The following is a 24760-nucleotide window of genomic DNA, read 5'->3' as shown; positions in this document are numbered from 1 at the left end:
CCATAGTGGCTGTACCAACTTACATTCCTACAGCAGTACAGGAGTGTTCCCTTTCTTCCACATCTGTTCTGCATTGTTATTTGTAGACATTTTTATGATGGCCATTCTGACCAGGAAGAGGTGGTACCTCATTGCAGTTTTGATTTGCATTTCTCTAATAATTAACAATGTTTTTATGTGCCCATTGGCCATCTTTATTTCACTTTTGGAGAAATGTTTATATAGGTTTTCAGCCCATTTTTTGATTGGGTTTATTGATTTTTTGTTGTAAAGTTGTATAAGCTGCTTGTGTATTTTGGAAATTAAGCTCTTGTCAGCCACATCATTTGTGATACCTTCTCCCATTCTCTAGATTGTCTTTTTGTTTTGATTATGGTTTCCTTTGCTGTGCGGAAGTTTATATGTTTGGTGAGGTCCCATTTGTTTTTGCTTTTATTCTGTTGCCTTGGGAGACTGTCCTAAGAAAATAATTGTATGATTTATGTCAGAAAATGTTTTGTCTACGTTTTCTTCTAGGAGTTTCATGGTGTCTTGTCTTATGTTTAGGTCTTTAGGCAATTTTGAGTTTATTTTTGTGCATCATATGAGGGTGTGTTTTTTTTGTTTTGTTTTGTTTTTTTGTCTTTTTGCTATTTCATTGGGCCACTCCTGTGGCATATGGAGGTTCCCAGGCTAGGGGTCTAATCGGAGCTGTAGCCGCCGGCCTACGCCAGAGCCACAGCAACGCGGGATCCGAGCCGCGTCTGCAACCTACACCACAGCTCACGGCAACGCCGGATCCTTAACCCACTGAGCAAGGGCAGGGACCAAACCCGCAACCTCATGGTTCCTAGTCGGATTAGTTAACCACTGCGCCACGACGGGAACTCCGAGGGTGTGTTTTAACTTCAGTCATTTACATGCTGCTCTCTAAATTTCCCAACACCGCTTCCTGAGGAAACTGTCTTATTTTCATTGTATATTCTTGCCTCCTTTATCAAAGATTAATTGACTGTAGATGTGTAGGTTTATTTCTGGGCTCTCTATTCTGTTCCATTGATCTATTTGTTTTTGTGCCAGTACCACACCATTTTAATTATTGTAGCTTTGTAGTATTGTCTGAAATCTGGGAGGGTTATGCCTGCTGCCTCCCCTTGCCCCCCAGGATTGTTTTGGAAATTCTTGGTCTCTTATGGTTTCATATAAATTTTGGGAGTATTTGTTCTGGTTCTGTGAAAAATGTCATGGGTAATTTGATAGGGAGCACATTAAATCTGTAGGTTGCTTTGGGTAGTATGGCCATTTTAACAGTATTAATCTTCCAATCCAAAAACATGGGATTCCATTTTTTTTTAATTGTCTTTAATTTCCTTTATTAATGGTTTATAGTTCTCAATATAAGAACTTTCATGTATAAGTCTTTCACATCCTTGGTCAGGTTTATTCCTAAGTATTTTGAGGGTGTAATTTTACTTACTTATTTATGTATTTATTTATTATTTTTATGTAATGATTTTTAGTTGTTTTTCATTATAGCTGGTTTAGAGAATATAATTTTAAAAAGGCATTATTATTTTTTTTTCAGGTTTTTTTTTTATTGTTATTTCCCCAATACAATTTTTTTCCTACTGTACAGCATGGTAACCCAGTTACACATACATGTACACACTCTATTTTCTCACATTATCATGCTCCATCATAAGTGACTAGACATAGTTCCCAGTGCTACACAGCAGGATCTCATTGCTAATCCATTCCAAAGGCAATAGTTTGCATCTATTAACCCCAAGCTCCCAATCCACCCCACTCCCTCCCCCTCCCCCTCGGCAACCACAGGTCTATTCTCCAAGTCCATGATTTTCTTTTTCTGTGGAAAGATTCATTTGTGCCATATATTAGATTCCAGATATAAGTGATATCATATGGTATTTGTTGTTCTCTTTCTGACTTCACTCAGTATGAGAGTGTCTAGTTCCATCCATGTTGCTGCAAATGGCATTATGTCATTCTTTTTTATGGTGAGTAGTATTCCATTGTGTATATATACCACATCTTCCTAATCCAATCATCTGTTGATGGACATTTGGGTTGCTTCCATGTCTTGGCTATTGTGAATAGTGCTGCAATGAACATGCGGGTGCATGTGTCTCTTTTAAGTAGAGTTTTGTCCAGATATATGCCCAAGACTGGGATTGCTGGGTCATATGGTAGTTCTATGTGTAGATTTCTAAGGAACCTCCGTACTGTTCTCCATAGTGGTTGTACCAGCTGTATTCCCACCAACAGTGCAGGAGGGTTCCCTTTTCTCCACACCCCCTCCAGCATTTGTTATTTGTGGACTTATTAATGCTGGCCATTCTGACTGGTGTGAGGTGGTATCTTGTGGTAGTTTTGATTTGTATGTCTCTAATAATCAGGGATGTTGAGCATTGTGTCATGTGCTTGTTGGCCATCTGTACATCTTCCTTGGAAAAATGTCTATTCAGATCTTTTTCCCATTTTTCCCTTGGGTTGTTGGCTTTTTTGCTGTTGAGTTTTGTAAGTTTCTTGTATATTCTGGAGATTAAACCCTTGTCTGTTGCATCATTTGAAACTATTTTCTTCCATTCTGTAAGTTGTCTTTTTGTTTTCTTGTCCGTTTGATTAGGTCCCATTGGTTTATTTTTGCTTTTATTTCTGTTGCTTTGGGAGACTGACCTGAGAAAATATTTATAAGGTTGATGTCAGGTTGATGTTTCCCTATGTTCTCTTCCAGGAGTTCCATGGTGTCTTGTCTTATATTTAAGTCTTTCAGCCATTTCAAGTTTATTTTGGTGCATGGGGTGAGGGTGTGTTCTAGTTTCATTGTTTTGCATGTAGCTGTCCAGGTTTCCCAGCAGTACTTGCTGAAAACACTGTCTTTTTCCCATTTTATGTTCTTGCCTCCATTGTTAAAGATTAGTTGACCATAGATGTCTGGGTTTATTTCTGGATTCTCTATTCTGTTCCATTGGTCTGTATGTCTGTTTTGGTACCAGTACCACACTATCTTCTTTTTTTTTTTTTTTTTTGGTCTTTTTTGCTTTTCTAGGGCCACACCCATGGCATATGGAGGTTCCCAGGCTAGTGGTCCTATTGAAGCTGTAGACGCCGGCCTACACCAGATCCCGGGATCCGAGCTGCATCTGTGACCTACACCACAGCTCACGGCAACGCCAGATCTTTAACCCACTGGGCAAGGCCAGGGATCAAACCTGCAACCTCATGGTTCCTAGTCCACTGCTCCACGAGAGGAACTCCTTTTTTTTTTTCCGCCCCACACTGTCTTGATGACTGTGGCTTTGTGATATTGCCTGAAGTCTGGGAGAGTTATGCCTCCTGCTTGGGATTTGTTCCTTAGAATTGCTTTGGCAATTCTGGGTCTTTTGTGGTTCCATGTAAATTTTTGGATTGTTTGTCCTAGTTCTGTGAAAAAAGTCACAGGTAATTTGATAGGGATTGCATTGAAACTGTGGATTGCTTTGGGTAGTATGGACATTTTTACAAGATTAATTTTTCCAACCCAGGAGTGTGGAATATCTTTCCATTTTCTTGAATCCTCTTTAATTTCCTTGATTAATGTTTTATAGTTCTCAGCATATAAATCTTTAACCTCCTTGGTCAGGTGTATTCCCAGGTATTTGATTTTTTGGGGTGCAATTTTAAAAGGTACTGTATTTTTGTATTCCTTTTCTAATATTTCATTGTTAGTATACAGAAATGTGACTGATTTCTGAATGTTAATCTTATATCCTTCTACTTTGCTGAATTTGTTGATCAGTTCAAGTAGTTTTTGGGTTGAGTCCTTAGGGTTTTCTATGTATAGTATCATGTCATCTGCATATAGTGACAGTTTTACCTCTTCTCTTCCTATTTGGATGCCTTTTATTTCTTTTGTTTGTCTGATTGCTGAGACTAGGACTTCCAGTACTGTGTTGAATAGCAGTGGTAAGAATGGGCATCCTTGTCCTGTTCCAAATTTTAGTGGGAAGGCTTTCAGCTTTTCTCCATTGAGTATTATATTTGCTGTGGGTTTATCGTAAATGGCTTTTATTATATTAAGGAATGTTCCCTCTATACCCACTTTGGTAAGAGTTTTGATCATGAATGGATGTTGTACTTTGTGACATGCTTTCTCTGCATCTATTGAGATGATCATGTGGCTTTTGACTTTTCTTTTGTGGGTGACCTTTATACCAACTTTGGTAAGAGCTTTTTAATCATGACTGGATACTGAATTTTGTGAAATGCTTTTTCTACATCTGTTGAGATAATCAAGTAGTTTTTGTCTTTCTTTTGTATAATTGGTGTATTATATTGATTGATTTGCATATGTAGAACCATCCTTGTGAACTTAGGACAGATGCCACACTTCGTTGTCTTATATAATTTGTGTTATGTGTTGGTTGCTAATAATTGGTTGAGAATTTTTGCATCTGTAGTCATCAAAGATATTGCTCTATAGTTTTCTTTTTTGGTGGTGTCTGGTTTTGATATCTGGGTGATGGTGACTTCATGGAATGGCTTTGGGAGTGTGCCCTACCCTTCAATATTCTGGAAGAGTTTGAAATTAATCAGGTTAAGTTCTTCTTCATATGTTTGGTAGAATGTGTCTGTGAAGCCATCTGGTCCTGGACTTTTGTTTGTAGAAAGTTTTAAAATTACAAATTCAGATTAATGGTGGAGTAGAAGGACTGCAGCTCATCTTCTCTCATGAAAACAGCAAAATTACAACCAACTGCTAAACAACTTTCAACAAAATAGACTGAAAACTATCAAAAAGTTATCCTATTCCAAAAGACAAAGAGGAGGCCATGTCAAGATGGTAGGAAGGGTGATATAAGCAACCTGATACCCACTGGGTGGATGGCCCACAGACTGGAAAGTAACTATATCATAGAGGCTCACCCATGGAAATGGGAGTTCCAAGCACCACGTTGGGTTCCCATGACTGAGGATGTGGCATTGGGAGGAGGAGCCCCTGGAGCATTTGGCCTTGAGGGCCAGCGGGGCTTGTGCACAGGAGCTCCACAGGACTGGGGGAAACAGAGACACCACTCTTGAAAGGCATACACAGGCTTTCGTGTGCACTGGGTCCCAGGGCAAAGCAGAGACTCCATAGGAATCTGGGTCAGACCTGCCTGTAGTTCTTGGAGGATCTCCTGGGAAAACAGTGGTAGCTGTGACTCATTGTAGGGGAACAACATTGGAGGCAAAGGTCTTGGGAAGAACCATCAGCCTGAACTCCTCTAGAGGTGGCCGTTTTGGAAAAATCTGGTCCCACCCATCAGGGCTGAGAAGCCCCAGGCCAAACAACAAACTAGGTGGGAACACAGCCCTACCCATCAGCAAACAGGCTGCTTAAAGAACCCCCCCAGGCACACAGCCACCTCTAATCATAGCCAGAGATAAAGATCCACCCACATTGGGATAAGAATCAGCTCCACCAGTCTCTCCCATCGGGAAGCCTGTGGCAAGCTTCTGAACTGTCCTTCAGCAACAAGGAGCACAGACACCAGAAGCGAGGGAAGCTACAACCCTATTATTTGAAAAAAGGAGCCCACACCAAAAAAATGTATACAAAATGAAAAGGCAGAGAGTTATGACTCAGATAAAAGGATAAGAAAAAACCCCAGAAAAACAGCTAAGTGATATGGAGATTACCAACCTCCATGAAAAAGACTTTAGTGATACTAAAGATGATTCAAGATCTGGGAAATAAACTAGAAGTGAAGTTTGATAAATTTCAAGAAACATTGAACAAAGAAATAGAAGACTTAGAGATTAAGCAAGCAGAGGTGCAAAATTCAGTAACTGAAATAAAAATTCACTAGAAGGAAGCAACAGCAGAATACAGAAGGAAGAAGAAAAATAAGTGAGGTGGAAGACAGGCTGGTGGAAATCACTGAAACAGAACAGAAAAAAGAAGAAAGATTTAAAAGAAATGAAGGCAGTCTAAGAGAAATATGGGGTAACTTTAAATGCACCAATATCTGTCTTACAGTGGTGCCAGAAAGAGAAGAGAGAGAGAAAGGACCAGAGAAAATATTTGAAGAGATAATAGTCATAAACTTCCCTAATATGGGGAAGGAATCATTCACTCAAATCCAGGAAGCACAATGAATACCATATAAAATAAACTCCAGGAGGAACACCCTGAGAGACACACATTAATTAAACTGACCAAAATTAAAGACAAAGAGAAAATATTGAAAGCAAGCTAGGGAAAAGAAACAACCCTGATGAGGGAATCAAGGGAACCCTGATAAGGTTATCAGGCTGATTTTTCAGCAGAAGTTCTATACACTGGTAGGGAGTGGCATGATATACTTACTTAAAGGGATGAAAGGAAAAAAAAAACCCTCCAGCCAAGATTACTCAGCAAAACTCTCATCAGATTTTAAGGCGAAATCAAAAGCTTTACAGACAAGCAAAAGCTAAGAGAATTCAGCACCACTAAACTAGCTTTACAACGAATACTAAAGGAATTTCAATAGGTGGAAAAGAAAAGGCCACCACTAGAAACAAAAATATTACAAATGACAAGGCTCACCAGTAAAAGCACACATAGAGTAAAGGTAGGAAATCATCCACACATAAATATGCTACCGAAACAAGAAATTGTAAGAAGAAGAGAGGGTACAAATGCAGGATGCTGGAGATGTATTTGCAATTAAGAGACCAACAACTTAATCTTGTACATATATAGACTTCTATATCAAAACTTCATGATAACTGCAAACCAAAAATCTACAGTAGATACATACACACACAAATAGAAAAAGCAGTCTGCCCTGGTCCTGCTCAGTGGGTAAAGGATCCAGCGTTGCCATGAGCTGTGGTATAGGTTGCAGACACAGCTTGGATCTGGTGTTGCTGTGGCTATGGCATGGGCCGGCAGCTGCAGCTGATTTGACCCCTAGCCTGGGAACCTCCATATGCTGCGGGTGTGGCCCTAAAAAGCAAAACAAAAAAAAAAAAAAAAAAGAAGAAAAAAAACAATCCAAACACAACATTAAAGATAGTCATCAAATCACAAGAGATAACATTAAAACATGGTGCACTATGATCTAGTGGGATTTATCCCAGGGGTGCAAGGATTTTTCAATATCTGCAAACCAATCAGTGTGATACACCACATTAACAAACTGAAGAATAAAAACCACATGATCCTCTCAATAGATGCAGAAAAAGCCTTTGACAAAATCCAACACCCATTTCTGATAAAAATGCTTCAGAAAGTGGGCGTAGAGGGGACCTCCCTCAACATAATAAATGCCCTATATGACAGACTCACAGCTAACATTCTCAACGGTGAAAAGCTGAAAGAATTCCTGCTACGATCAGGAGTAAGACAAGGATGTCCACTCTCACTACTACAGTTCAACATAGCCTTGGAGGTCTTAGCCACAGCAATCAGAGAAGAAAAATAAATAAATGGAATCCAAATTGGAAAGGAAGAAGTAAAAGTATCACCGTTTGCAGATGATATGACACTATAGAAAATCGTAAAGACGCTACCAGAAAATGGTTAGAGCTCATCAATGAATTGGGTAAAGTTGCAAGATACAAAATTGGTACACAGAACTTGACTGCATTTAAATATACTAACAACGAAAGATCAGAAAGAGAAATTAGGGTCATATGTCGCATCCCAATTCCTTTCTCTTTCTTTTGTTTTTAAATGTGTCCTACCCATTTTCATGGAGATTTTCTTGCCCTTTCAGAAGCCTGAGGTCTTCTGCCAATATTCAGCAGATATTCTGTGAGAATCATTCTTTTTGGTTATTTATGGGAGAAGGTGTGCTTCACGTCCTACCACTCCACCATCTTGATCACTCTCTAGGACTTATATATATTCTTTTACTTTCTATATAAAGTCTCAAATTTTCTACGATCTTTTAAAAAATATTTTCTTGCCTTGATTTTGGGCTTTTTTTTTTTTTTTTTTTCTTTTTAGGGCCACACTTATGGCATATGGAGGTACCCAGGCTAGGGGTTGAATTAGAGCTACAGATGCCAGCCACAGCAACACAGGATCTGAGCCAGGTCTGTGACCTACACCACAGCCCACGCAGTGCTGAATCCTTAACCAACTGAGTGAGCCCAGGAATCGAACCTGCAACTTCATGGTTACTAGTCAGATTCATTTCTGCTGCACCACAGTGGGCACTCCTGGGCTTATTATTTTTATTGTTACATTTCCTTCTCTCTGTTACCATTCTTTTATGCTTATTCAAGATATTGCAACAAGTATATTCAACTGGTAAAAATCATATTAAATTGACATATATTTTGGTTCTTGTACTCTTTTTCTCTATTGAGAGTTCCTGTTGCTCTGCATCCTCATTAGTACTTGGTATCATCAGTGTTTTATTTATTTATCTATTTATTTACTTACTTAACGTACTTACTTACTTACTGTCTTTTGAGGGCCGCACCCACAGCACATGGAGGTTCCCAGGCTGGGATCTAGTTAGAGCTACAGCTCCTGGCTTACACCACAGCCACAGCAGTGCCAGATCTGAGCTGTGTCTGCAACCTATACCACAGTTCATGGCAATGCTGGATCCTTAACCCACTGAGCGAGGCCAGGTAACAAACCCACAACCTCACGGTTCCTAGTTGGATTTGTTTCCACTGCACCACAATGGGAACTCCTTATTTATTTTTTTAATGATTTTTATTTTTTCCATTATAGTTGGATTACAGTCTTCTGTCAATTTCTACTGTACAGCAAAGTGTCCGGTCTCATATATATATATATATATTTTCTTTTTCTCGCATTATTCTCCATCATGTTCCATCACAAGTCACTAGATCTAGTTCCCTGTGCTATATACAGCAGGATCTCATTGCTTTTCCACACCAAATGCAGTGGTTTGCATCTCTTAACCCCAGACTTCCAGTCCATCCCACTCTCTCCCCTTCCCCCTTGGTAACCCCAAGTCTCATCAGTGTTTTAGATATTAGCTATTCTCATAGTATGTAGAAATACCTCATTGTATTACTCTATAATTTCCTTATGACATATAATGTTGATCATCTTTTTATTTGCTAATTAGCTATGTCTTCTTTGGTGAGGTAGCTCTTCATATCTTTTGCCCATTTCTTTTTTTTTTTGTCTTTTTGCTATTTCTTGGGCCGCTCCCATGGCATATGGAGGTTCCCAGGCTAGGGGTCGAATCGGAGCTGTAGCCACTGGCCTACGCCAGAGCCACAGCAATGCGGGATCCGAGCCACGTCTGCAACCTACACCACAGCTCACGGCAACGCCAGATCCTTAACCCACTGAGCAAGGGCAGGGATCGAACCTGCAACCTCATGGTTCCTAGTCGGATTCGTTAACTACTGCGCCACGACGGGAACTCCACCCATTTCTTAAATTAAGTTTTCATCTTGTTTAGTTTTAATGGTTCTTTGTATATTTTGAAAATTAGCCTTTTATCAGATATATGTTACCCAAATGATTTTTCCATGATAATCAATAGAGTGATGTTAAATTCTCCAGCAATAATAGTGGATTCCTCTAGTTCTCTTTGCAGTTCTGTAAGTTTTTTCTTTACATATTTCTATGCTTCATTGTTAGGTGCATACACATTAGGGATTATTGTGTCTTCATAGAAGATTGACCACTTTATCATCATGTAATGCCCCTCTTCATCTCTGATAATTTTCCTTGCTCTGAATTTGGCTTTGCATGAAATTAATATTGCTTGTTATCTTTCATTGTTTAGTATTAGTTAATATGCTTTATCTTTTTCCATCCCCTTTCTTTTAACATTTCTGTATCTTCATATTTAAAGTGGGTTTTTTTTTTTTTTTGTAGACAACATATGGTTGGGTCTAATTTTTTGTATCCACTCTAAGAGTCTCTGCTTTTTAATTGGTATATTTATTCCATTGACATTTAAAGTAATTATGGATATATTTTTGATTGATAGCTACCATATTCATTACAGTTTGCTATTTGTTGCACTTGTTCTTTTGTTTCTTTTTCTGTCTTACACCCTTTTTCTGCCTTATTCAGTTTTTTTTTTTCTTTTTACAACCACACCTGTGATATATGGAAGTTCCCAGGCTAGGGTTTGAATTGGAGTTACACCCGGGGCCTACACCACAGTCATGACAACACTGAATTTGAACCACGTCTATGACCTATACCACAGCTTGAGGCAATGCTAGATCCTTAACCTACTAAGTGAGGCCAGGAATTGAACCTGCATCCTCACAGAGACAACGTTGGCTCCTTAACTTGCTGAGCCATGATGGAAACTCTGTGCCTTCTTCAGATTTTAATTGAGCATTTTGTATTATTATATTTTCCCTCCTCTCTTAGCATATAAATTATATTTCATTGTTTACTTTTTTTTGGTTTTCTTAAGAGTTTTCATTGGACATTTACAACTAATCTCAGTCTACTTTAAATAGCATTATTTAAATAAATATAATCTCCCATAAACTTAGGAAACAAAGTCATTCCTCAAATACACAACCTACCCCCAACCCTCAATTGAATCTGCAGGTGGTAGAAGGATAAAGAATTAAGCTGGAGTTCCCGTGGTGGCTCAGTGGTTAACAAATCCGACTAGGAACCATGAGGTTGCGTGTTCGATCCCTGGCCTCGCTCAGGGGGTTAAGGATCTGGCATTGCCATGAGCTGTGGTGCAGCTCGGATCCCAAGTTGCTGTGGCTGTGGTGTAGGCCGGCAGCTGTAGCTCCAATGAGACCCCTAGCCTGGGAACCTCCATAAGCCTTGGGTGCAGCCCTAAAAAGGACAAAAAAAAAAAAGAGAGAATTAAGCTGAAGTCTTCCAAAGAGCATAAATGAATCTCCCACAGTCTTTCATGGTTGAAGAGATAGAAACCTTCCAAAATCCATCTGATAAACAGGAAAAAATTAAAAGTGGACACACCAGATAGAGATTACTAAAACTACAATCTAAACTTGACCCAGCTCATTGTTTGATTAGATTGATGTGATCAGGTTCTCTGACTAAAAGAAGGAAAAAATTCATGGAGCTATACATTTAAGATCTGCTTATTTTAGCAGAAGAAAAAAGTGCATATATATATATATATATATATATATATAGTCACATATATAATAAATTTTGTGAATATGCAGATTGAGATTCTGCTATAAAACACATTTTTTCATACTTGAACTATGACACTGTGTGTGTGTGTGTGTGTGTGTGTGTGTATGCATGTACAGATCTTCCTATCTTGCAGTGGAGTTATGTACTAGTAAACCCATTGTATTGAAAATATTGTAAGTCAAAATTGCATTTAGGAGTTCCCTCGTGGCTCAGTGGGTTAGGGAATCCAGCATTGTCACTACTGTGGTTCTGGCTACAGCTGTGGTACGGGTTTGAACTCTGGCATGGGAACTTTCACATGCCATGGGCATGGCCAAAAAAAAAAAATGCATTTAATATACCTAAACTACCAAACATAGCTTAGCCTAACCTAGCCTATTTTAAATGTGTTCAAAACCCTTACTTTAGCCTTCAGTGGGGCAAAATCATCTAACACAAAGCCTATTTTATAATGAAGTATAGAATATTTCATGTGATTTATTGAATACTAAAAGTAAAAACAAATGGTTGTATGAGTATAGAATGGTTCTGAGTGTACTGGTTGCTTACCCTTGTGATTGTGTGACTAACAGCCAAAGCTCACTGGTGCTGATCAGAATCACAGGACTGATTATCATACAGCATATCACTAGCCCAGGAAAAGACCAAAAGGCAAAATTAATAGTATGGTTTCTACTGAGTGCATATTACTTTTGCGTCATAGTGATGTCAAACCATAAAAATACTATAAGTCAGGGAATGTGTGTGTGTGTGTGTGTGTGTGTGTGTGTGTGTGTAATTTTAATCTGGAGAAAATGGACGCCAAACTCATGTCTTTCAGGCTGAGCAATTTAGGATAACATTTATTTTCTCACCTAATTTAATCAGGACACAGGTTTGGGACCAAAACTTTTTTTCTCAGCTTTCGATTTGGTGTAGGGCAATAAAATTTAGAAGACCAAGTATATACAATTCTTACAGTTGTTTTTTGTTTTTTTTGTTTTGTTTTGTTTTGTCTTTTTAGGGCCATTCCCACAGCATAAGGAAGTTCCCAGGCTAGGGGTTTAATTGGAGCTGTAACTGCAGCCTACACCACAGCCACAGCAACATGGGATCCAAGCTGCATCTGTGACCTACACTACAAGTCAACGCCAGATCCTTAACCCACTGAGTAAGGCCAGGGATCAAACCTGAGTCCTCATGGATGCTGGTTGGATTTGTTACTGCTGAGCCATGATGGGAACTGCACAAAATTTTTAAATACATTTTTGATTTAATAAAAGCTAATTTGGAAAGGTCATCTGATGTTAACCGCAGGTTGACCAGTCATGTTTTTTCCTTTGAATTTATCTGAAAGATAATATTTAATATGAAAATTACGTATTTTAGGACTTTTTAAAAACTTCTGTTTTATGAATAAACAAATCACTTGGCTTTTATACTTTTACATTACATAGAAAGGCAACATAGTCTGGTATAATTTTACCAGTTATTATGTAAACAGTTTACTTATTGTGTCTATAAAAAAATAAATCCTAAGACATTTTCTAATTGAAAATTAACTATTTGGTGTCCATTGGGCACATGAAAAATGCTCAGCATCACTAAATATTTGAGAAGTGCAAATCAAAACTACAGGAAGGTATCACCTCACACCAGTCAGACTGGTCATCAGCAAAAAGTCTACAAATAATAAATGCTGATGGGGGTGTGGAGAAAAAGGAACCCTCCTACACTGTTGATGGGAATGTAAATTGGTGCAGCCACTACAGAGAGCAGTATGGAGGTTTCTGTAAAAACAAAAACAGGAGTTCCCATTTTGGCTCAGTGGTTAACGAATCCGACTAAGAACCATGAGGTTGCGGGTTTGATCCCTGGCCTCACTCAGTGGGTTAAGGATCCGGAGTTGCTGTGAGCTGTGGTGTAGATCACAAATGCGGTTTGGATCCCGTGTTGCTGTGGGTGGCTCTGGTGTAGGCCGGTGGCTACAGCTCCATTTAGATCCCTAGCCTGGGAACCTTCATATACTGTAGGTGTGGCCCAAGAAAATACAAAAAGACAAAAAAAAAAAAAAATTAAAAACAAAAAACAGAGCTACCATGTGATCCTGCAATCCCACTCCTGGACATGTATCTGGAAAAGACAAAAATTCTAATTTGAAAAGATAAAAGACAGTGCTCATCACAGCACTATTTACAATAGCCAAGACATGGAAGCAATGTAAATGTCCAACACACAAACAATGAAATATTACTCGGCCATAAAAAAGAATGAACTAGTGCCATTTGCAGCAACATGGATGGACACAAAGCTTATCATACTAAGTAAAGTAACACAGAGAAAGACAAATATCATATGATACCACTTACACGTGAAATCTTGAAAAATGACACAGGTGAAGTTATTTACAAGACAGAAATAGACTCACAGAGAAAAAAAAACTTATGGTTACCAAATGAGAAAGGAGGAGGGATTATAAATTAGGAGTTTGGGGTTAAAATATACATGCTAGTAAATATAAAATAGATAATTAACAAGGAACAATAACCTACTGTGTAGCACAGGGAACTTTACTCAATATCTTACAATAATCTATAAGGGAAAAGAATCTTCAAAATTGTATATAAAATTATTCATATATAATGAAAAATTATATATAGAAATATAAATGTAACTGAATCACTTTGCTGTATACCCAAAACTAACACAGCATCTTTAAGCAACTATACTTAAATTAAAAATAAATAAAACAATGGAGTTCCTCTTGTGGCACAGTAGAAACAAATCCAACGAGTATCCATGAGGATGCAGGTTTGATCCCTGGCCCCACTTAGCGGGTTAAGGATCTGATGTTGCTGTCATGTAGATCGAAGATGCAGCTTGGATCCTGAGTTGCTGTGGCTCTGGCGTAGGCTGGCAGGTATAGCTCTGATTCGACCCCTAGCCTGGGAACTTATGGCCCTAAAAAGCAAAAAAAAATAACCTATTTGAGATTTATTCACTTCATCTATTTCATAAATAATATTTAGCAACTATTTTAACATAATAAAGTGAGAAGTTGTGATATAATGTTGAAGGGTAATACATATTTTTTTCACAGGCAGAACTTCTAGATGCTGCTGCTGGCATTAATGTACGATTCAGATTAGGTGGTGTAAGTATGCATCAATTCTTATTTAGTAATTTTAAAGCACATTTATATGAAATTTAAAAGATGTAATTTTGAAAAACATAAAACCATTTTTGTAATTAAATTACAATAGTCCTTTGACCTTTTCCATCTACAGGTTAAATTTCCACCTGAAATATACTATAAAATTTTCACCCACAGACATATTGAAGATCTGTGTGCTAATAGTCCTAGAGATTACACAAAACTTCCAGCAAAACATACATCTCATATTAAAAATGATAATCTTCAGGAAGAGGATTGTAGTGGCTGGTATCGTCGTATAGAGAACAATGGCTGGAGGCCTGTTTCTGATAGAGTAAGAAAAAAATATTAATCATTTTGAATATTATATGCTTAAAAACTTAGAAATTTTCTTTTGGAAAATTAATTTTTTGGCGTTCCCATTGTGGTGCAGCAGAAACAATTCCAAATAGGAACCATGAGGTTGTGGGTTCGATCCTGGGAATTGCTCAGTGGGTTAATGATCCAGCATTGCCATGAGCTGTGGTGTAGGTTGCACACGCAGCTTGGATCCTGCACTGCTGTGGCTGTGGTGTAGACCAGCAGCTGTAGCTCTGATTTGAACCCTAGCCTGGGAACCTCTACATGTCATGAGTGCTGCCCTAAAAAGCACACAAACACACACAAAAAGTAATTTTTAGATTATTTTTAAAATAGTAAATCCTGCTAATTTAACGGATAAAATTTGTTTAATTAAGTACTCTGGGTTTACTAATATACTTCAAGATACAGCAATTTTTTTTTTAATATTTACTTCTACTTTAGTAATCTGCTGTGAATCTAGGCCATCCTTACATACTCTCTGGCAATTACCCATCTCTGTAACAAAGCACATCTGAAGATGTTGTTGGCTCTATGTTAATCCTTGGATAAGAGGTGGGGGAATAGTATGTCATTTTAAGAATAGTATGAATAGTTTTAAGAATAGTATGTCATTTTATCTTATAAAGCTTGTATCCCACAGAAGATACTAGTGGGAAATCACTTGGATTTCATGGCATTGGAAAATTTAACATGTACTCTTTGAATGAAGAGAATGATTTAAAAAAATTTTTGGCCTCCCAGAATGATTTATTTTTATTTTTATTTTTTGCTTTTTAGAGCCTTACCTATGGCATGTGGAAGTTCCCAGGCTAGGAGTCTAATTGGAGCTACAGCTGCCAGCCTATGCCACAGCAACGCAGGATCCGAGCCGCATCTGCGACCTACACCACAGCTCATGGCAATGCCAGATCCTTGACCCACTGAGCGAGGCCAGGGATCAAACCCTCAACATCACAGTTCCTAGTCGGATTCATTTCCGCCTCACCACGATGGGAATTCCCAGAATGATTTTAAATATACATAGTTGCTAATGTGTAGTTGTGACTTGGGGACTTTTCTATAGACACCTATGTTTAATCTTTTTTGTGGAAATAATTTCTATCTAAGGATATTTGAAAGCTAACATTTAAATAGTTAACACCATCTGGGAGTTTACTGGTGGCCTAGTGGTTAAGGATTTGGTGTTATCACTGCTGTGATGTGGGTTTAATCCCTGGCCCAGAAACTCCTGCATGCCACAGGTGTGCCCCCCCCAAAAAAAGTTAAAGTCATCTGGCTTTATAGCTCTAGATGTTTGTTTGTATGGCCTCAAGTACCTTCATTCCAATCCCCAACCTCTGCTATACAGATTATAGAATGTGGTATATTGAATATGCTAAGTTTGAAAACTGAAAATGATCCAATTCATTCATTCATTCATTCATTTGTTCAGCAAACTTCATTGCATACCAGCCAGGTGTCAGGCATTATACTAGATATTTGGAAGACTATGATAAATAAGTCCCTCCTATCAAATAGTTTGCCTCTTAATTAAGGAGATAGCTAAGTAAATAGGATATTTCAGTAAAGTGCAGTAAATACATGCTTTAATACGGGCAAATTCAGAGTGTTTTGGGAGACAGCAAACTCTCTTCTTTGTTATTTAATGTGTATGTGATAAAGGAGAAGGAAAGAACTGGAAATAGGAAAATAGGCAACCAGTTAGTAAAAAGTGTCAGACAGGGAAAACCACAAAGTCTTGGGACATTAGTGAGATTTCTGTATTCTTGAAAGGTACCTCTATTCCTTGAGGGTTAGTCTTCAACACTTACTCGTCAAGTCTTATGAGAAACTCTTAGAATATGTCTATCCACTTACTCATTTAACAAATACTTATTAAATAGTACCTCAGTACACTAATATTTTGTCAGTTTTTCTATGGCATATGCCTCTTAAGGCTCAATGTGCTATTCACTTAACTAGAAGTTTCTTAAAAGGGTCTATCCTCTCCTCTATTTCTATGTTAGCGTATTTCCTACTGAACACACAGAAGTTCTGTCTGTGGTCAGATAAGCTCACAATCAGTGATTCAATAGTTAAGTCATTTTTCATTTCTCAATAGTTTTGGATGTCTACTGAAAATGTAATGGTGGGAGACAAAAAAGAATGTGAATTCCATTTCTCTAAACTCAAGAGAAGGCAAGATATGGAAAAGAAAAGAAAAATTAGAAAAATAGAATGGATGAGGCAAATGTAAGTTGATTACTTAATTTTACTAAAGAAGTATACAGGAATTTAAAAAAAAATTTCTATCACTACTAAAATAACTACATGGTATTTTAAAAATAAGATGAAAGATTAGAGTTATATTTTTAAAAATACATAGAAAATATTTAATAAATGCCTGTTATGTGCTAGACACTGTTAATCTCTGGGATATAATGGAAAAAGACAGGTTCTCTTTGGCTTCAAGAAAATCACAGTGTATTGGAACATCAGATATGAAAATAAGCAACTCATCTTATATATGAGATAACTTTAATTTGACCCTCTAGACCCATTCCATACCATTCTCAATGTTTCTTTCTCCCCTAAAGAAACTGACGTGTATGAATTATACTAAAAGTCATTCTGGACCTATCTAACAAATATTAAAAGCAAGTTACAAAAGAATCACATTGCTTCCAAGTTTACTTGACTGTATATAAAAACAGAGCCCCCAACTATTTAAAGGAATACCAAAACCTCCAGCACTCAAAAATCATATAAAATTCACAATGTGTGCCATATAGTAATCAATTACCAGGTGTGCAAAGAAGCTGGAAAATAGATGTGTGAGATGAAAACAATAATATCAAGAGATTCACCAAAAATATCTTTTAAAAATTAAAATCAGAGAAAACTTGAGACAGATAAAAGCTGAGTTTTATCACCATGAACATACTGGCAGTATAATAAATGTTAAAAGGAAGTCCTTAGGCAGAAGAAAAGTAGTTCTAGGTAAAAATCTAGATTCATGCAAGTTATAAAAAATACTAAAAACGGTAACTGTAAAAAAAATCACTTTTCTTTTTACTATTTAAATCTCTTTAAAAATTAACTGCCAAACTGTACACTTAAAAATAAAGATGATGAATTTTATGTTTTTACCACAATTTTTAAAATAATAGATACTAAGTTTTTATATTACAAAGTAATGAGTTAATATTGATATTGCCAATCAAGTTATACTTAAGTTCTTGATTCCACAATTATATTCTTTTTATATCGAAAATCTTCATCAAAATATAATTGTTTATTTCTTCTGACATTATAAGTCAGTAGGTCCAAGAATAATAATATATCAACATACAGGAGTTCCTGTTGTGGCTCAGTGGTTAACGAATCCAACTAGGAACCATGAGGTTGCGGGTTCGATCCCTGGCCTTGCTCAGTGGGTTAAGGATCTGGCGTTGCCGTGAGCTGTGGTGTAGGTTGCAGACGCAGCTCAGATCCCGCGTTGCTATGGCTCTGGCGTAGGCCGGTGGCTACAGCTCCGATTAGACCCCTAGCCTGGGAACCTCCATATGCTGTGGGAGCTGCCCAAGAAAAGGCAAAAAGACAAAAAAAAAAAAAAAAAAATATATATATATATATATATATATATATATATATATATATATATCAACATATACATTCAATTACAGAATAAAGTTCAAAAACATTTTAAGGTAATTTACTATATAAAGAAGAAACAATGACAATATATTATGGTATTTATAAATTTATAACAGTACAGAAGTAAATATATGATGACAATGCCACAAAAGTTTTGGGAGAGATGAAATGGACCTACTCTGGAAAGTCCTTACACTACGCATCAAGTAGCATAATATTGCATTATGGACCATGATAGTTAAATATGTATAGTACAAACCTGTCAACTGAAAAAAAAAAATGCACAACTGAGAGTTGTCAGTTGAGTTTTATTTGGAGCAAAATGAGGACTGTATCCCAGGAGACAGCATTTCAGATAACTCTGAGAATCGCTCCAGAGAAGTAGAGGGGAAGGTCAGTATACATGTGATTTTGGTGAGCGGGGGGTACATGCAGTTAAGCTCACATTTTTGTAGAAGGTTACTGCTAGTCATGAGAAGCAGATGTCACTATAAAGGATTTTAGTGCTTTTTTTTTTTTTTTTTAGATATGAGGATATATAAGAATTGAGTTCATAAAATCTTCTGAAAATATCTAACTGTCTGAAGACCTGTTCTGCCAGTTTTGCCCAGAGCATAGAGTGTTGATTCTCCTGATCTCCATCCTGAACTCCTTTCATAATGTATTGAAGGTCAGCAATCTTAGCAGCTTGTGATTTAATCTTTATAGAGACAAATAACAAGTGCTAATTATTAGTTGGCAAACCCTAAAGCAACCATAAAATCAACAACAACAAAAATATGTAAACCTAATAAGCTAATATTGGAGATAAAATGGAATCATAACAAACAATCCATCCAAGAGAAGGCTGAAAAAAGAGGAAAGGAAACAAAGAATAGACAGGACAATTAAAACTGAATAGCATGATGTAGATTAAAGCCGACCATATCAATAATCATATTAAATAAAAATGGTCTAAGCATCCCAAATAAAGGCAGAGACTGACAGATTATTTAAGAAAGCAAGACCCAAGTATATTTTATGTATAAGAACTAATAATATAAATAGGTTAAAAGCAAAATCATGGAAGAGAACTATGCTAATAGTAATCAAAAGAAAGCTGGAGTGATTATATTAATATCAAACAGATAAATTATCAAGAGGACATAATCATAAATGCTTGTTTACCTAATAACAGAGCTTCAAAGTACATGAGCCGGGAGTTCCCCTTGTGGCTTCAAAATACATGAAATGGGAGTTCCCCTTTTGTCTCAGTGGTAACAAACCTGATTGCCAACCATGAGGATGCAGGTTTGATCCCTGGCCTCAGTCAGTAGGTTAAATAGAGCTGTGGTATAGGTTGTATACGCAGCTTGGATCCTGCATTGCTATGGCTGTGGCATAGGCTGACAGCTGCAGCTCTGATAGAGCCCCTAACTTGGGAACTTACATATGCTGCAGGTGTGACCCTAAGAAACAAAAGAAAATGAAACATGAAACAAAAATTAATAACACTGAAAGGAGAAATAGACAAATCCAAAATTGTAATCAGAGATTTCAAAATGCTTTTTTTAAGTAATTGACAAATTACTAAAATGAACAGTGAATTAATAAAGATATAGAAGACTTGAGCAACATTATCAACAACTTGACATAATTGGCATTTATAGACTGCATCCAACAACAGAAAACATTCAAGTGCGCATGAAACACCAAGATTCACCACATTCTAGGCCATAAAACAAATACCCATAAATTTAAATGAATTAATCATACAGAGGGAGTTCTCTGATCATGATGGAATTAGAAAGAAATTTAAAACAATAAAATAACAAAAAACTTCTGGAAAACATCCAGATACTTGGATAGTAAATAGCACACCCCTAGATAATCCATGAGTCAAAGAAGTCATAAGAGGAACTTGAAAATATTTTGATTTAATAAAAATGAAAGTAAACATTAAAATTTGAGGACACAGCTAAAGAATTACTTACTGGGAAATTTACAGCATTTCCTGTGAGATTTGTATTATCAGATATAAAAACACACAAGGCTTATAAGAAAAAAAAATACATATTGCAAGAAAATACCCAGTATGTCATGAACATAGATTCATGATAACAAAATGATAATAAATAACATCATAAACAAATAGAGTTTAATCCCAAGAATACAGGATTGGCTTAATATTTGGAAACCAAACAGTGCAGTTCACCATATTGGCAACCTTAAAAAGAAAACTGGATATGATCATCTCAAATGATGCAAAAACACAATGCAAAATGATGCAAAAAAGTACAACTACTGTTTGTAGGCAAAAAACTCTAGGAATAGATGAGGACCTCCTCAACTTAATGAAATGCCTGCAGTCAACATGATACTTAATGGTGAATGGCTAAATGCTTTCTAAAATCAAGAACAAGGCAAAGATATTTGCACTCACCATTTCTTTACAGCATTGCCCTGGAGGCCCTAGACAGTGGGATAAAGGTGGTGAGGTGGTGGTGGTGGGGAAGATACTGAGGTTAGAAAGGAAACACTGAAACTATCTTTATTCACAGTTGGCATAATCATCTAGGTACACAATTCTAAGGAATCTATTAAAAGCTACTGGAACTAGTAGGTGAGTTTATTAAGGTTGTAAGATACAGAAACCAATTGTATTGCAATATTCTAGCTGCAAAAAATTGAAAATTAAGATTAAAAATACAACATTTTACATAGCATCAGAAAATATGAAATACCGAGGCATAAACTGAAAGAAAAATCTACATGATGTGTACACTAAAAATTAATAAACATTGCTAATAAAACTTAAGCCCTAAATAAATGAAGAGCTATAACATACTTATGGGGAGTTCCCATCATGGCTCAGTGGTTAACGAACCCTACTAGCATCCATGAGGAAGCGGGTTCAATCCTTGGCCTCGCTCAGTGGGTTAAGTATCTGGTGTTGCCTTGAGCTGTGGTGTAGGTCACAGACGTGGCTGGGATCCTACTTTGCTGTGGCTGTGGTGTAGGCTGGCAGCTGTAGCTCCAATTGGACCCGTAGCCTGGGGGACTTCATATGCCATGGGTGTGGCCCTAAAAAGACAAAAAATAAAATAAAATAAAATAAAAGATATTTATGGACCAGAAGACTCAATATTTTTAAGATGTCGTTTGTCTCCAAATTGATGTATATAGTCAATGTAATCATATTCAAAACTTCCAACAGGAAAAAAAAGGAGTTCCCATTGTGGTTCAGCAGAAGTGAATCTGACTAGCATCCATGAGAACGCAGGTTTGATCCTGGGCCTTGCTCAGTGGGTTAAGGATCTGGCATTGCCATGAGCTGTGGTGCAGGTTGCAGATGCGGCTCAGACCCCATGTTGCTGTGGCTGCGGTGTAGGCGGGCAGCTGCAGCTCTGATTCGACCCCTAGGAAACACCCAAAAGACGGCCAGTGTGTATTTTTCTGGAAATTGACAAGTTGATTTGAAAATTTATATGTAAGTGCAAGGGAACTAGAATAGTCAAAATAATTTTGGAAAAACCTGGAAACTAACATTACCTGATTTTAAAACTTATTAAAAAGCGACTGTAATCAAGACATTGTGGTATTGGCATTAAGATAGACATACAAATCAAAGGAACAAAATAAGGAGTTGAGAAATAGACCCACACATATGTTGTTAATTGAATTTCAATGCAGATATCAAAGCAGTTTAATTGGAAAATTGTGTCTTTTTCAACAAATTGGATACTCAAATGCAGAGAAATGAATCTTGACCTTTATCTCACGTCATATATAAAATTAATTTGAAAAAGATCATAGGTCTGCATATGAGTTAACACCATGGCTCATACAACTCAATAACAAAAAAACACACCCAGTCAAAAAATAGGCAGAAAACCTAAACAGTCATTTCTCCAAAGAAGACATACAAATGGCCCACAGGCACATGAAAATATGTTCAACATCACTAATTAAAGAAATGCAAATCAAAACTGCAATGAGGTATCACCTCACATCAGTCAGAATGATCATCAGCAAAAAGTCTACAAATAATAAATACTAGAGAGGGTGTGGAGAAAAGGGACCTTCCTTCACTGTTGATTAGAATGTAAATTAATGCAGCCACTATGGAAAAGTATGGAGATTGCTTAAAAAGCTAAACATAGAACTACTGTATGATCCAGCAGCCCCACTCCTCCTGGACATGTATCCAGCAGAGATGAAGGTGATAATTAAAAAAGATACATGCACCCCAGTGTTCACAGCAACACTTTTACAATAGCCAAGACGTGGAAACAACCCACGTGCCCATCAACAGATGATTGGTTTAAGGAGATGTGATATATATCTATATATATATACCTTCAGAATATTAGCCATAAAAAAGAATGAAATAGTGCTATTTGCAGCAACATGGATGAATGCCTAAAGAATATCACACTAATATCATACTAAATGAAGTGAGTCAGAGAAAAGATCAGTATTACATGATATCACTAACGTGGAATCTAAAAAATAATACAGTCTATATACAAAATTGAAATAGACTCACAGACATAGAAAACAAATTTATGGTTACCAAAAGGGAAATGTATGGAGGAACAATTTAGGAATATGAGATTAACAGATGCAAACTACTATACATTAAATACATAAGTACAAGTATTTACTGTATAATAGGGAACGGTATTCAATGTCTTATTATATGTTGAGGTAGGTTCCCTCTGTGTACTTTCTGAATGGTTTTGATCAGAAATCGGTGTTGGATTTTGTCAAAGGCTTTTTCTGCATCTATTGAGAGGATCGTATGGTTTTATTCTTCAGTTTGTTAATGTGGTATATCACATTAATTTGTGGATTTTGAAGAATTCTTGCATCTCTGGAAAAATCCCACTTGTACACACAGTCCTTTTACTGTATTGTTGGATTCGGTTTGCTAGTATTTTGTTGAGGATTTTTGCATCGATGTTCATCAGTGAAATTGGCCTGTAATTTTCTTTTTTTGAGGTATCTTTGTCTGGTTTTGGTATCAGAGTGATGGTGGCCTCATAGAATGAGTTTGGGAGTGTTCCTTCCTCTGCAATTTTTTGGAATAGTTTCAGAAGGATAGATGTTAGTTCTTCTCTAAATATTGTGAAGCCATCTGGTCCTGGACTTGTGTTTGTAGGAAGTTTTTAAATCACAGTTTCAATTTCAGTACTTGTGATTGGTCCATTCATCTTTTCTATTTCATCTTAGTTTAGTCTTGCAAGATTGTACTTTTCTAAGAATTTGTCCACTTCTTCTAAGTTTTCTTTTTTATTGGCATATAGTTGCATGTAGTAGTCTCTTATGATCTTTCATATTTCTGTGATGTCCATTGTAACTTCCTTTTTCATTTCTAATTTTATTGCTTTGAGCCTCGCTCTTTTTTGCTTGATAAGTCTGGCTAAGGGTTTATCAATTTGATTGATCTTTTCAAAGAACCAGCTTTTTTAGTTTCATTGATCTTTTCTAGGGTTTTCTTCATTTCTGTTTCTTTTCATCTGATCTTTATGATTGCTTTCCTTCTGCTAACTTTATTTAGGTCTTGTCTGTTCTCTCTCTAGCTGCTTTAAAGTTAGGTTGTTTATTTGAGCTTTTTCTTATTTCCTGAGATAGGCTTGTATTGCTGTAAACTTCCTGCTTAGAACAGCTTTTGCTGCATCCCATAGGTTTTGGAGTGTGATACCTTTGTTGTATTTTGCTTCCAAGTATTTTTTAATTTCCTCTTTGATTTCTTCAGTGATCCATTCATTGTTTAGTAGCATGTTGTTTAGTCTCCATACATTTGTGTTTTTTGCAGTTTTCTTGTTGATTTCTAGTCGTATAGCATTGTGGTTGGAAAAGATGCTTGATATGATTTCAGTTTTCTTAAACTTACTGAGGCTTAAATTATGGCCCAGATTGTGATTAATCCTAGAGAATGTTCTGTGTGCACTTGAGAAAAATGTGTATTCTGCTGCTTTTTGGACAGAATGTCTTATAAATATTACATCCATCTGGTCTAATGCTTCATTTAGGGCTTGTGTTTCCTTGTTGATTTTCTGTCTGGATGATCTTTACATTGCTGTAAGTGGGGATTAAAGTCCCCTATGATTATTGTGTTGTTGTCAATTTCTCCTTTTATGGTTGTTAGCAGTTGCCTCATATATTGAGGTGGTCCTATGTTGCATGCATATATATTTACAATTGTTATAACTTCTTCTTGGATTGATCACTTGATCATTATGTAATGTCCTTCTTTGTCTCTTATAATATTCTTTATTTTAAGGTGTATTTTGTCTGATATGAGTATTGCTACTCCAGCTTTCTTTTGAGTCCTATTTGCATGGAATGTTTTCTCACTTTCAATTTGTATTGTGTCCCTAGAAGTGAAGTGGGTCTCTTGAAGACAGCATATATATGGGCATTGTTTTTGTATCCATTCAGCCAGTCTGTGTCTTTTGGTTGGGGCGTTTAGTCCATTAACATTTCAGGTAATTATTGATATGTGTGTTCTTATTGCCATTTTATTAATTGTTTTGGATTTGTTT

General features: G+C 36.8%; 1 protein-coding gene across 9 annotated transcripts in view; it reads left to right on the top strand.

Annotated features, from left to right (window-relative positions):
- The window catches only part of C9H11orf65 (chromosome 9 C11orf65 homolog), an 88160-nt gene that overhangs the window by 51220 nt on the left and 12180 nt on the right, over positions 1-24760 (top strand). For 5 of the 9 annotated variants that reach the window (XM_084975958.1, XM_013979358.3, XM_084975959.1 and 2 more), the window contains 2 exons: positions 14178-14231; positions 16696-16826. The exons of 1 other annotated variant lie outside the window; for it this stretch is intronic. In XM_084975958.1, the coding sequence (XP_084832084.1) occupies positions 14178-14231; positions 16696-16826 (185 nt within the window). Of the gene's footprint in view, positions 1-14177; positions 14232-14364; positions 14566-16695; positions 16827-24760 lie in introns of all 9 variants that reach the window. 3 more of the 9 variants (XM_013979357.3, XM_003129833.5, XR_014815183.1) reach the window with 2 other exon arrangements.

This window comes from Sus scrofa, chromosome 9 (genome assembly GCF_054392235.1).
Source record: "Sus scrofa isolate SSC_HxYL_T2T_F1_AM1 chromosome 9, Sscrofa_HxYL_maternal_Yorkshire_Landrace_v2.0, whole genome shotgun sequence".
Classification (NCBI taxonomy): domain Eukaryota; kingdom Metazoa; phylum Chordata; class Mammalia; order Artiodactyla; family Suidae; genus Sus; species Sus scrofa.
Note: the sequence above shows the minus strand (reverse complement) of the source record. Positions and strands in the feature narration are given on the sequence as shown.